At 45.5% G+C, this 13,077-nt stretch overlaps 1 protein-coding gene across 4 annotated transcripts in view; it reads right to left on the bottom strand.

Moving 5' to 3' along the window:
- The window catches only part of LOC136843709 (uncharacterized), a 323,506-nt gene that overhangs the window by 201,329 nt on the left and 109,100 nt on the right, over positions 1–13,077 (bottom strand). For all 4 annotated transcript variants that reach the window (XM_067112299.1, XM_067112297.1, XM_067112300.1 and 1 more), the window contains exon 5: positions 8,022–8,242. In XM_067112299.1, coding sequence (XP_066968400.1) covers positions 8,022–8,242 — 221 coding nt within the window. The remainder of the gene's footprint in view (positions 1–8,021; positions 8,243–13,077) is intronic.

The raw sequence follows: 13,077 nt of genomic DNA, 5'->3' as shown, positions 1-13,077 counted from the left end.
TAGTTCTGAGAAGTCCATATTATGAAAGTAATTAATGGAAGTAGCAACTGCTCGAATATCATGAACCTTGGGAACTGAATCTGGGTTGGCCTGTTTAATGAAATATAGAATTTGTTGTCTTATAGCATTTAGTGAAAGAGTACCACCTTTCTCCTGATAAAAAGAGGACCCGACTTACTCTGTGGAGTTCTTAAAAGGTAAGATTTAAGTGTATAAACTGGACATAAAGACTGGTCTTGAGGAAGGGGCACCACCTTCCAAGGAGACCACCTGTCCTGTGGGTCTTCGTTCTTAGCTAAAAATCTAGGGTCAGGGAAAGGAGGACCTCTCCAGATGGGAGGAAGTTCACATAATTATCACCTCTAGTGAGAGCCGACAGCTCTGAGATTCTAGCACCTGAAGCCAAGCTAATCAAAAATAAAGTCTTCCTTAACAGATCCTGATAAGAGCAATGAAAGTTATCCATCTCTGATGCTAACTTGAGGACGTCATTGAGAAACCACGTAACAGACTGTGGGCGTGATACTGGTCTCAGACGAGCGCATGCTCTGGGGATAGATGAAAAGTAAGAATCTGTAAGGTCGATTTTAAAGCCGAAAGAAATACTTTCTTTAATGCTGACTTGATTGTGGTAATAGTGGCCGGAGCAAGGCCTTTCTCAAACAATGATCTAAAGAAGGAAACTCCTAAATTAGCTGTCATGATTTTGGCTTCAGATGCTTTTAGGAAGGAGGCTAATTTTTGACTGCTGAGTCATACTGTCTAATAGTAGAATCTCTTTTATCTGATTCTAAAAACAGAGTGTTGACAGGGTCAATGTTTGCTCCTTTTGGGCTGCGAATTTTATAAAGTCCATAAAACTAGGGCATTCTGAATTCTTGAGGAAGCTGACACAGTCTTGGTTTGTACTGTCTGAGTCAGAATGGGCTTGGGAATCCAAGACTCCGTAATCCCAGTTCCTGAAGAAGAGGGAACCAATTGCTCTTCGGCCAATAGGGGCTACTAGGGCTAATTGACCTTTGAATGTCCTGAGTTTGTGTAAAACTTTCAGCAGTAAATTTATTGGGGGAAAAGATAAATCTTCTCCCAATTGTTCCAATCTACTGTCATTGCGTCTATGGCAACGCCTGAGGGTCCAGGTTGGGGCCACATAACAGGGGAGCTTGAAGTTGCTCTCCGTTGCGAACAGATCCACTTGGAGGCCCGGAACCCGGCGGCAAATCCATTTGAAAGATTCCACGTCCAGGGACCACTCCGTCTCCAACGGAGTAGTCCTGGACAGGGAATCCGCCACCACGTTCCGCACTACCCCGCTAGGTGGGTGGCTGACAGGTGCCAGCCGTGCTTGTTCGCCAGGAGAAGATAGCAACCATTACTTGGTTTACTCGGCCTGATTTGGAGCCGCCCCTGTTGATGCAATGAACTACCACTGCGCTGTCCAATACCAACCTGATATGAATCCGGTTGGGGGGCGGATTTTCTTCAGAGTTAGAAAGACCGCCATAGCTTCCAGGGTGTTTATATGGAACTGCTGAAACATTGTGGACCACGTTCCTTGTACTTTTTGTTTTGGTGAATATCCCCCCAGCCGCTTAGGGAAGCGTCTGTGTGAACAACTAGTGCCGGAGGGGGAAATTGAAGCGGAACTGTATTGGACAGGCCTTTGACCGAGGTCCAGGTCGCAATCTTGTCTTTAAGATTTGAGGAATGGAGGAGACCTTGTCTCTGAGCTTGACATTGGCTCGACTCCGCCACACTCTGTTTATGTCTTTTAATTTCGCTTTTAATAGCAGGTCTGTCACTGAGGCAAACTGAAGAGACCCAAGGACCCTTTCTTGGGACCGGCGGGATGCTGATGGATTTTTGAGGAATCTCCTGGTGAGAGATGCTATCTCTTTCCTCTTGGGAGGCGGAAGGGACAGCGTGTGAGATGACAGATCCCACTGGAGACCCAACCACTGAAACCGGGACCCGGAGTCAGGCGGGACTTCTCTGTTCAGTTGAAAACCTAGCGACTCCAGGAAATTGATGACTATGGACGTAGCTTTCTGACACTCCGGAACTGTTGGTGCCCAAATTATCCAATCGTCCAAATATGCTGCTAGGGATATCCCTTGAGACCGGAGTTGTTGTACTACCGTGTCCGCCAGCTTTGTGAATATCCTGGGCGCAATGTTCAGACCGAAGGGCATGACCCTGAAGGAGTAGGCTTGATTCCCGAGTCTGAAACCGAGGAACTGAGAGAAGTTCCGCGCAACCGGGACGTGATAATAAGCGTCTGAAAGATCGATAGAGGTGGTGACGGCTCCACGCGGAAGTAGAGTCCGTACCTTGAGCTACCGTAAGCATGCGTAAATTTGTCGCATTTTATGTAGAGATTTAGACGCCGACAGATCCAGGATCACTCTTTGCTGATCGGAGTCTTTTTGGGAACAGTGAATAACCTGCCTTGAAACTTTAGGTGCCTTACTTTCTTTATTGCTCGTTTGTTGAGCAATTCTGTCACGTAATCCTTTAGGATTGATGTGGGTGGCTGGTAAAACCTGGTTAGAGGAGGAGGTTTTGATCCAGCTCCATCCTAGTCCTTTGGACACAATGCTGTGTGCCCAAGGGCTGAAGGTCCATTGGTCCCTGAACCAAAACAGGCGACCGCCTACCTGTGTTCTCTCAGTGGGAGGGAGCGGGTTTATTCCCCTACCACGTCCAGGTCTTCCCCTTGGGGTGGTGTTGGGCTTCCCTCTATGAGGGCTTTGCCTCTTCCTCCCCTTGCAACCCTATTAAGGCCGTGAAAGTAACCACGGCCTTCATATGTGGGTTGTATGCCGGTGAGCCACATAGGAGGTGCAGCTGGTTGGACCAGCACATACTGTTGGGGGTGAGCCTTTGAAGTAGAAGGCTGTGCCACTGCCGAGACCGGGACGGCTTGGACTACCGCCTGATGGTGGGGCCTCTTATGCCTCCTGGGCGTTTGCCTCCTCTCGATTGGGGGCCGGCCGATTCTGGGGTCTTACGCTTATAGGCAGAAATGCCCCAGCGAGAACGAAGACTTGGTTGGCCCGTGTAGCCTCGGCCATAACATTTGTGACCTCCTCTTCAGGGAAGAGGTTAGGTCCCCAGATCGAGCTTTTCACGAGCTTGTTAGGCTCGTGGCGGATAGTCGCATCGGCAAAGATGAACTTCCGACATTCCAGTCTGGCCATGATAAACTCAAATAAGTCAGACTGGAAGCCTGCCAGCAAGGATTTAGCCAATACCTGGAAGAAAGGCTCGTCCGAGCAGGAGACGGCAGTAGCTTCAGTAAGGCATACGGAGTTCAAGGACCGGGCTAACTTAACCCGAGCATCAAACTCCGCTTTCAAAAGAGCTTCCGGCAGCTTGGGGAGCTGCTCACTGAACTGCGTGGAAGCGCAGAAGGGTCCAGCTTCCCCGACCGTGAAAGTGGACGGGGCTTCAACCAGAACTCATTACTTCCTGGGAATACCAGGAAGTAGGGTCTGTCTCCCTTAGCTGTGGTAACGGATTACCATCAAAGCACGCTCGGGCCGTAGCCAGAGCGACTTTGTCCAAGCAAGGGGTGGGAAGGTTGTCTCCCAGGGCAAACATAGTGAAGTTGCCCTTGAAAGGAGTCAACTTCAGTGTTGTCTGCCTGCCACTCCGTCAGAGTGCGCAGAAGAGCCGACTGAGCTTGGTCCCTAGGGGACGATGACAGTCTCCTAGGAACCTTGTCTGACCTAATCCAAGCTTCCTCCGTAAGCCTCACGAAGCCTGGGTAAGGGGGCAGGAGATCGGGGGAAGAACTCCATTCCTCCAACCGTCTCGTGCCAAGACCATCAAGTGTCAGTTTGCCATCATGTTGGATGGCCCGGAGTGCAAAACGCCAAGGGTTACCGACATCAAACAGCGGGAGGTCCGCAGTGTCGGGATAACATACTGTGGTTCGGCTGGGGTGGGTGAGCCATTCCCGCCAGTATGTTATCATGACTGGCCAACTTTTCGGAGATTTTGTTAAATCTCGAATCTAGGTCCTCCGTAAAAACGCTTATAAAGCTGATTGGCAAAGGCCTCTGCGTCGAAAGCAGGTTGGCGAGGAGGGCTTGGTTTTGCAGCCCTCTTACTCGCGCCTTTGCTGGAGGAACCAGACTTGCTCCCGGAGGCTACAGGTCCTGAGACCTTAGCCTTCGACGGGGAAGGGCGATGCCTTCTTGGAAGGTCGAGGACTTGTAGCCCTTCGCCTTCCATGAAGTCTTCAACTTCAACTTGGGGATAGCAGATGGAGCTCTATCACCCAAGGAGGAAGACTTCACAAAACCTGAAAAAGGAAGAAATTGATGAAGCAGGGGAGTCAAATAAAGGGGCCCGCCCCCAACAACCTCACTTACCTCACCACTTACCACCTGGTCCTGCTCTATGTTCATGGGTTCCAGGTTGAGATCCATGGCGGCTACGTCCTCCGAGACCTCAGCGTAGAGGATATCCACTTGGGGTGGCTGGGTCTCATCCCGGATTTGCTGGATGATAGGGGTGGCAAGGTCTTCAGGCACTGCGGCCGCCACCCGTGCGCCGGGGTAGAGCAAGTCCCTCAACCTGGCGTCGAGGACGTAGGGCTTCCCCGACGGAACGTTCCTACCAAACCCAGCCACCCAGGCCCGGAGGGATTCCAAGGCAGACTTCTTGGAAGCTTCGTCCGCCTGTAAGAAAGCCAACAATTAGCTAAGAACGAAAACCATTCCGGAACCTCATAAACAATATACGAGCATAAGGCAGGAGTAATGTAAAGACTGTTACTTACCGACTCATCCTGGACAGTTGTGCAGAGAGCGAAGCAAACCTCACAACCATCAGGGTGCCAGACAACCAGGTCATCCAGTCGGACCGCACAACCAGCGTGGGTCCGGCAAACTACGTGACCGTAAGGTTGTTGGAGGAGGCGGTGCACCCGGCTCCTCACAGCTAACAGTCTGTAAGTAGAAAAGTACATGAACCTCCCACCTAAGCAAACTAAAGCTGGCGAGGCCGGAAACTCAACTGCAACCGGAATACTCCGGCGGAGAAGAACTCCCTAATCATAAACTGGGCCAATAAGCTCTAAATTACACAGAGTGGAAGGTAAAGTTTTTCAGACCCCGAGTACTCCGGGAATGAAGGAAAGAGAGACCAGGAACCAACCATAAGGGCTGCCAGTAAAATAACGGCGGAGCCCGGGTATAGGACCGGACTCACTTTATATAATATATATAATGAATTAAGGAAAATATTCCTGTAGATAAACAGACTTATCTAAAACAAAAACAAAAATAATAACAGTAATAAGTGATGGTAAGAACTCAAGAGGACGGAAGGATCCGCTCCTCTCAAAATGAAAAACCTTCCACTTACTTCCCGCGCCGGAGAAACAAGACAGGTAAAATGCTCGTATGTTCATAACATAGGCTGAAGCAATATATTGTTACCGTATCAAGCGTAACCCGAGGGGAGACTAATGGATAGGGACTCGAACACGTTCGAGTAAACAAACCACCAACCCCAATACAGCGATGCTAGGGACGATATGGGAGGGAGCGAATCTCTCAACCAATAGGAGAAGTCCCTGAACTCGGAGAAAACGCCATCTAGCGTCACCCGCACGAGTAGAGCAAGGCTGGGGAGAGGAGGAGGGGGGGGGGGAAGGAGGAGGAGTAGGCTACCAGGAAGGAACAGGAGACGGGGAGAAGCTCACCCGCTCAACTGCACCATACCTCCCAGACGATGAATCTTGGAAGGGTAGAATGACCGGAAGCAACACAACCCGAAGCCCGACTTCTACCTAGGCGAAGCCTAATATGGACCTAACCTTAATATAGGCTAGGAAAAAGGAGGGCAGAAGGGAGGAGGAAGCAACAGGGAGAGAAATTTTGTGCTGAGAACCAACCAGGATCGAGAATGGCGGGCAAGGGGGCGACTAGCCTAGAGGAAACACAACCCAAGAACTCGATTCCCCCTAAATGGAGGAAGAGGACTAAGGGGCTCACTCTGCCCACCGAAAAACGATCCCGGAGGAAACCGCAACAAAACTCCCTCAACCTGAACTCCCCACCCAGGGCAAGGGGATGGAAGCAAACAGCCTACTCCACAAAATAACCATCACTCATAAAAACTAAAATGTGCTCAACAGAGAGCGTAGCCTACCACGGGGAAGCGGTTAGATCTGAGGCTGCCGCCAGCACCCGAGGTAAACTAACAACAAAATAATAAAAATAAAACTAAAAGAGAGAGCACCATCTTCAAGCAAAATTAATTAGCCTAGTAAGACCAAAAATAACAGGAACCCAACCTGGGGGAACCTAGGACGGGCATCACTCTCACCAAGGCCCGTAGGCCAATGAAATAATTCATAAGGGGGGGGGAGCCACCGCAAGGAACCACCAGGAAGGGGACCAAAGGGGCAAAATTTATCTATAACGACGAGGAGACAACTCCAACTGAAAAGAACAGAAGGAGTCGCCTCGCGGTCGACATGGCTGGCAGGGGACGCCGTGGCGACATAATAAGATCTCAATATTTATGAAAATACGAGACCTTAACAGCCAAAAATCAGAACAAAACCCCACAAGAAGATGGTACTTAACTTGGAAATGGTAAAGCTGCTCGACGCCATCTCAGAAAGCAGAAAAATCCAAAATAATGGAGACGAGCACACAAAAGAAACAGCGATTTCACGTGCTAGAAAATGGAATGTTGTAGGTGGCGCTGGTGTCGCCGTCCCCTGGCGGGTGTTTGGTGTGGGGCTGTAACGCTCACCGCTCTGTTCCGGGGTTTTGATAGGAGAGATCTTTCGAGTAGGTTTCCGTGGTAGTGGTATTCACTCACCCTCCTTATACCGACGTCTTCCTAGAAGACGCTTTCGACTGGGGTAGTAACCCCAGCTTTCCTGAAAGCTCTTTTTCTCTGGTATATCTAGCAAGGTTATACCTAGAAAATTCGTGCTGTAATGGAATTTCACCGCTGACACGGGACTGGACTCAGAAATATATATATATATATATATATATATATATATATATATATATATATATATATATATATATATATATATATATATATATATATATATATATATATATATATATACATATATATATATATATATATATATATATATATATATATATATATATATATATATATATATATATATATATATATATATATATATATATATATATATATATATATATATCAGTAGATTACAATAGTAAGTTTGGAGGGTGAAATAAAACATAAATAAAAAATCATTTGAGTATATATATGGAAAAGATCAAATAAATTAAATGAGTGCGTTTTCACCGCAATGACAGATCAGCGAGACCTGGGATAGTAACATGAGAAGCCTTACCACAGGCTGGGTGTGATTGGGTTAAGTAATGAATTCCACTAAGTTGAGGTGCAACTGTAATCAAATCTTGAACCATGGAGCTTTTACTATGAATGCATTACAGATATCAAAGCAAAAGTTTTCAAGTACTATCTATGAATTTCTAGGAAATGACCAACTTTATTATTATTAGCAAGGCCACTGTTTCTATTTTTGCACTACCTACAGTATCTAGTTTTTGTGCATAATGTCTATGACATCATAAAAATGACAGAATAAATTACATTATGGTAAGTAATTTTTGCTTTAATGAAACTACTGTAGAACTAAAGTATCAGTACTGTACCAGTGTGAAGCAATGTCCAGATTCTAATTTGCTATTACAGATTTTTGTGAGATGATTACAAATTCTTTAAAGTTTCTAAAGCATGAATCACCACTCACAACTAATTTTACTTTAACTGCTTTTTCTCCAAAATTAAGAAATTCAGAGTTGGCAGTTCAATGCAGTCTTGTGATGACCAGATATTGGAAGCAACATAACAGGCCAAATACAAGGAAGTTCTTGGCTTAACTCTCACCTGAAATATATATTACCACAAATTTACTCACTATATGGATGCCTTTTATTAAATAATGAAAATCTTATGTTAATACTTGAGAGGCTTACATTAGTAAGAGGAGGCGGGGGATGCGACTGCGGAGGTGGAGCAGACATGTCAGGTCTAGGAGGTCGAAATACCAGGGGCCTTGGGCCTCTCGGCCCACTCCCAGGTCTTGGTCCCATTAAGCCAGGGGCAGGATTTGGTCTGGGTCCACGAGGACGTTGGAGGCTCTGACTCTTGCGGTGACTATGCTCCATGATAATGTGCATGATTCGTCCAACAGCCACTGAGATATACAATTTTTTCAAGAAAAACAGACACAAAGACTGGTTAGAAAAATATGAGAGGATAACTTGCAAAAGGTAACAACGAAAAAATACAAATAGAAAAAATTATATACCACACATTTGAAATGATAATCATCAGTAATTAAAAGGAGTCAAGGAAACAAAACAAAAGCACCAAAATGCTATACAAAAAGCTAATTCATCACTGAAAGTTTTTTGTTAGAGTAGGATTTATTCCACCACGAGAGGAAATCTGCTGTACTGTACATCAGTAAATTTCTTACTCAAGAATACTTAATCGGATTGAATTACCACATCAGAGTGGATAATGACAATGTGAAAAGACAATATGTAAATTTTCATAAAGTTTATTACTTGATTACTTACAGTACCTACCGTTAAAGATAGTTATATCACTGCACCAGCAGGTGCAATTGGCATTCAGAATAAAATGATCATCATCACTTGGCTAACCCAGATCACCATCTTGTTCATCTGTTCTCCACGAACTGTATTTCAAATGTTTTAGTTCTCACCAAAATTTGTTGTGAAAACCCACAAAGTTGTAAGGAGGCTGACTGGGTCACACTTTGACAATAGTTAAGTATCCAAATGAAAAATTTTATCTAAAAAATATACATTATTTTGGATAAGTCTCACCAACTGTTAATGATAGCCAATTCCTACACTGAGAAAAGGATGGTTGGTTAGTACAGCTAGGCAAAAATCAGCCCAGCTAAGCACACTAAGGGTTTCTTAAATGGAACCCAAAACATTCAAACCAGATCTGGAATCCTTTCTGGACAGTACTGCTGCCAGAAGGTAGATCCCTCTCAGGGAGTAAGGCAACATAAGAGTTGACTTACAGAGAAAGCCGCCCAAGCAGAAATGGTGATAATGAGACCCATGTGCCTGGGTCTGACAGCCAACAAATGACATTCCTTCCCATTTTGTGTACCTACATGCCCCCAACACTCAAGACTGGGCTTAATACTAAAGAAAGAAACTACAAGATTGCTCTTTCATTCATTCAGGAAAAGACTGCATGCTATAATGCTGTAATTTCAAATGAAAGTTCCACATCTTTAAGGAAAAGCAAGGAAAACATATTTTTATGATAAAATAAGGTTTTACTTATACTTACCTGGTAGTTACATATAGCTGTCGTCTCTGACGTCACGGCAGAATTTTAAATTTCCCGCTAGCGCTATAAACACCTAGGTGATCCCTCTACCAGCGGCCTCTATAGGTAACAAGGAGCTATCCCAACAATGTTCTAGAACTCATTAAGTTTTATGCCCACTTGACATGAGAGGGGAGGTGGGCGGGTTTACTCATGTAACTACCAGGTAAGTATAAGTAAAACCTTATTTTATCATAAAAATATCATTCTTACTTATAGAACTTACCTGGTAGTTACATATAGCTGATTGGCACCTTTAGTGGAGGTGGGACCATGTCAGCCACATACATTGTTAGAAATCAAAACATGAATTTTAGTTCCTTACCTTGAAGGATTGCTGACTCAGCGGTTACTGCCTCTGTAGTCTGCTTATCCCTCGATTGTATTGACAGGATATAAAGGATCCGGGTGTCAGATACAATCTGTTAGTACTTGCCGAGAGGACAACGCCGTGACGGACAAGACTTAGTATGCCCTTGCTCTGGGCGCAGTACCAAATTAACAATAAGGGATCACCTCTATCACCATAATATTAAAAATTAAAAACTTTCAACCACAAAATTAAAAAGACTGTAGGTACTCCTAAACCATCAAACATAGTACCTACAGACAGATAAACAAACCCAATTTCCAACATCAAGGAGAAAATGTTAGTCGGATAGGATTGACCCTCTTTCTCCCTCACCCACCACCGTGTCAGTAACCACTAAAGGCCCTAAGGTACTGCCATTGTCAAAATCTGTCTTCAATTCTGACAAGTAATGCGATTATGAAGACCGACTTACATCCATGTACGTAGAATTCACAATCTTTTGCACTGAGAGATTGTGCCTGAAAGCTAAAGATGTAGCTACAGCTCTTATCTCATGTGCTATCACTTTCAGAATTCCCGTGTCTGAGTCCTGACAATTCCCATGGGCTTCGAAATAACTTCTCTTAAGAAGAAAGCAAGAGCATTCTTGGAAAGTGGTCTTGTCGGGTTTCTCACAGAACACCACAAGTTCTCGAAGAGCCCCTGATTCCCTTTGTTTGGTGAATATAGAACTTTAAGGCTCTCACCGGGCACAACAATCTCTCTTGTTCTCCTTCTCCCACAAGATCTGAAAGGCTCTTAATGCTGAAAGACCTAGGCCATGGTCTGGACGCATCTTCATTCTTCGCTAAGAACCTAAGAGAGGAAGAACATACAGCTTTTCCTTGAGCGAAACCAATAGTTTTGTCCAAGGCATGAACCTCACTCACCCTCCTGGCTGTTGCGAGTGCTACTAGAAAAATAGTTTTCTTAGTCAAATTTCTCAACGGGACATTTGCCAAAGGTTCGAATTGATCTGAACAAATCCATTTAAGAACGATGTCCAAATTCCATGCTATTTGTTTAGGAACTTTCGTCTTCGAGGTATTAAAAGACTTAAGTAAATCCGTTAGATCCTGACTGTTCGAGATGTCTAGACCTCTGTGCTTAAATACCGACGCAAGCATTGATCGATACCCCTTAATTGTGCTCAAAGACAATCCTTTTTCCTTATAAAGGGATAGCAAGAACTTCGCTATTTGATTTAGAGAGGTTTTAGAAGACGAAACTCCATGTCTATTGCACCAGTCTAAACTGACTCCATCTTGCCTGGTACACTGCGTCCGAAGACTTTCTTCTGGGTCGCGCAATAGCGCTTGCAACCTCCTTTGAAAAGCCTCTCTTCCTGAGGAGTCGCTCAACAGTCTGCAGGCGACAAGCCGTAGAGCAGACAAGTTCTGATGGAACCTCAGGAAGTGGGGCTGTCTGAGTAGATCTTTCCTCGACGGGAGGATCCTCGGAAAATCTGCGAGAAGGAGGAGAAGATCTGGGAACCACTCCCTCGATGGCCAGAATGGAACAATTAGTGTCATCTTGTGTTCTTGTGGTTCCTGAACTTTTCCAGGACCTTCCTGATAATTTTGAAAGGTGGAAAAGCGTAAAGTTCCAGGCAATCCCAACTCATTGTCATTGCATCCACCCAAAGTGCCTTGTCGTCCGGATCTGGGGAGCAATATACGGGGAGGCGTTTTGTTCTGTCTGTTGCAAACAGGTCTATTAGCGGACAACCCCACAGATTCCATAACTGTTTGCAAACCTGCGGATGTAAGGTCCATTCCGTGGGCAAGACTTGATTCTTCCTGCTTAAGAGATCCGCTGTTACATTCCTCTCGCCTTTTATGAACCTGGTCAATAACGTGACCTCGTTCTCTTCCGACCATTCTAAAAGTTCCTTGGTCGTCTGATATAGGGAGAAGGAATGAGTGCCCCCCTGCTTTTTTATATAAGCAAGAGCTGTCGTGTTGTCCGACTGAACTAGAATTATCTTGCCTTTTACCTCTTGTTGAAATTGCATCAAGGCTAGATGTACCGCTTTCAGTTCCTTCACATTTATGTGCAGTTCTTTCTGTTCTTCCTGCCACTGGCCCGAACATTCCTTGTTGTCTAAAGTCGCTCCCCACTCCTGATCCGAAGCGTCTGACAAGAGTGTGAGGTCTGGGTTCCCTCCTCTAGTCTTTCTCTTGAATTCCACCAGACCAGCTCCTTCTTGATCCGATCTGAGATCTTGAAAAGAAAGGAATCCGGATGGGTTTTGCTTGGCCATTGGCTTTGTAGATAAAACTGCAGAGGCCTCATCTTGAGTCTCCCCAGTTTTACGAACTTCTCCATCGAGGCTAAAGTCCCCAGCAAGCTCATCCACTGGTTGGCTGAGCAAACCTCGCGATGTAGAAAGTCGTCTATCTTGCTTAGACATGACTCTACTCTCCGTATTGATGGAGAAGCCCGAAAAGCCAGAGAGTCCATCCTCACTCCCAAATAAACTATCTGTTGTGATGGTGAGAGGGACGATTTCGGAACATTGACTAGTAGACCCAGTTCCTTTGCCAGAGATAATGTCTTTATTAGGTCCGCCACACATTTGGCTTTGGAGTGTGCTTTCATAAGCCAGTCGTCCAGATACATTGACATCCTTATTCCTTGCAAGTGAAGATTCTTCGCCACCGCTGACAGAACTCTTGTAAACACCTGAGGTGCAGTTGACAGTCCAAAACAAAGAGCTCCGAACTGGAATACTTTGCCTTGGAAAACAAACCTCAGGAACTTCCTTGATTACTGATGGATTGGAACATGGAAGTACGCATCCTGGAGGTCTATCGAGACCATCCAGTCGCCCGGTTGAAGAGATGCCAACACCGACTCTGTCGTCTCCATCGAAAATTTCATCTTTACAAAAACGTTCAATGCGCTCAAGTCTAGAACTGGCCTCCAACCTCCCGATGCTTTCGAAACTAAAAAGAGGCGGTTGTAAAACACCAGAGAGCATAGGGTCGGCACTAATTCGATGGCTTGTTTCCTTAGTAGTCCTTCTACTTCTTCTCGAAGGGCGCAAAACTTCTGAGAGTCGTTGGAGTACGCTTGAAAAGTGACTGGAGCGTCCGACAATGGGGGCTTTTGTTGGAATGGGATGGAGTACCCTTCCCGAATCACCTGTAAGGTCCAAGGATCTTGAGTGACCTTTTGCCAGGCCTCCGAGAACGACTGGAGTCTGGCACCTACTGCTGTGTGGAGGACAGCACACTCATTTCTTTTGTTGAATATTGGAAGGTCGAGTAGAGGATTTCCCTTTCCCACGAAACTTG

The sequence above is a fragment of the Macrobrachium rosenbergii genome, chromosome 12 (assembly GCF_040412425.1).
Source record: "Macrobrachium rosenbergii isolate ZJJX-2024 chromosome 12, ASM4041242v1, whole genome shotgun sequence".
Classification (NCBI taxonomy): domain Eukaryota; kingdom Metazoa; phylum Arthropoda; class Malacostraca; order Decapoda; family Palaemonidae; genus Macrobrachium; species Macrobrachium rosenbergii.
The sequence above is the reverse complement of the archived record's forward strand: the minus strand, read 5'-3'. Positions and strand labels throughout refer to the sequence as shown.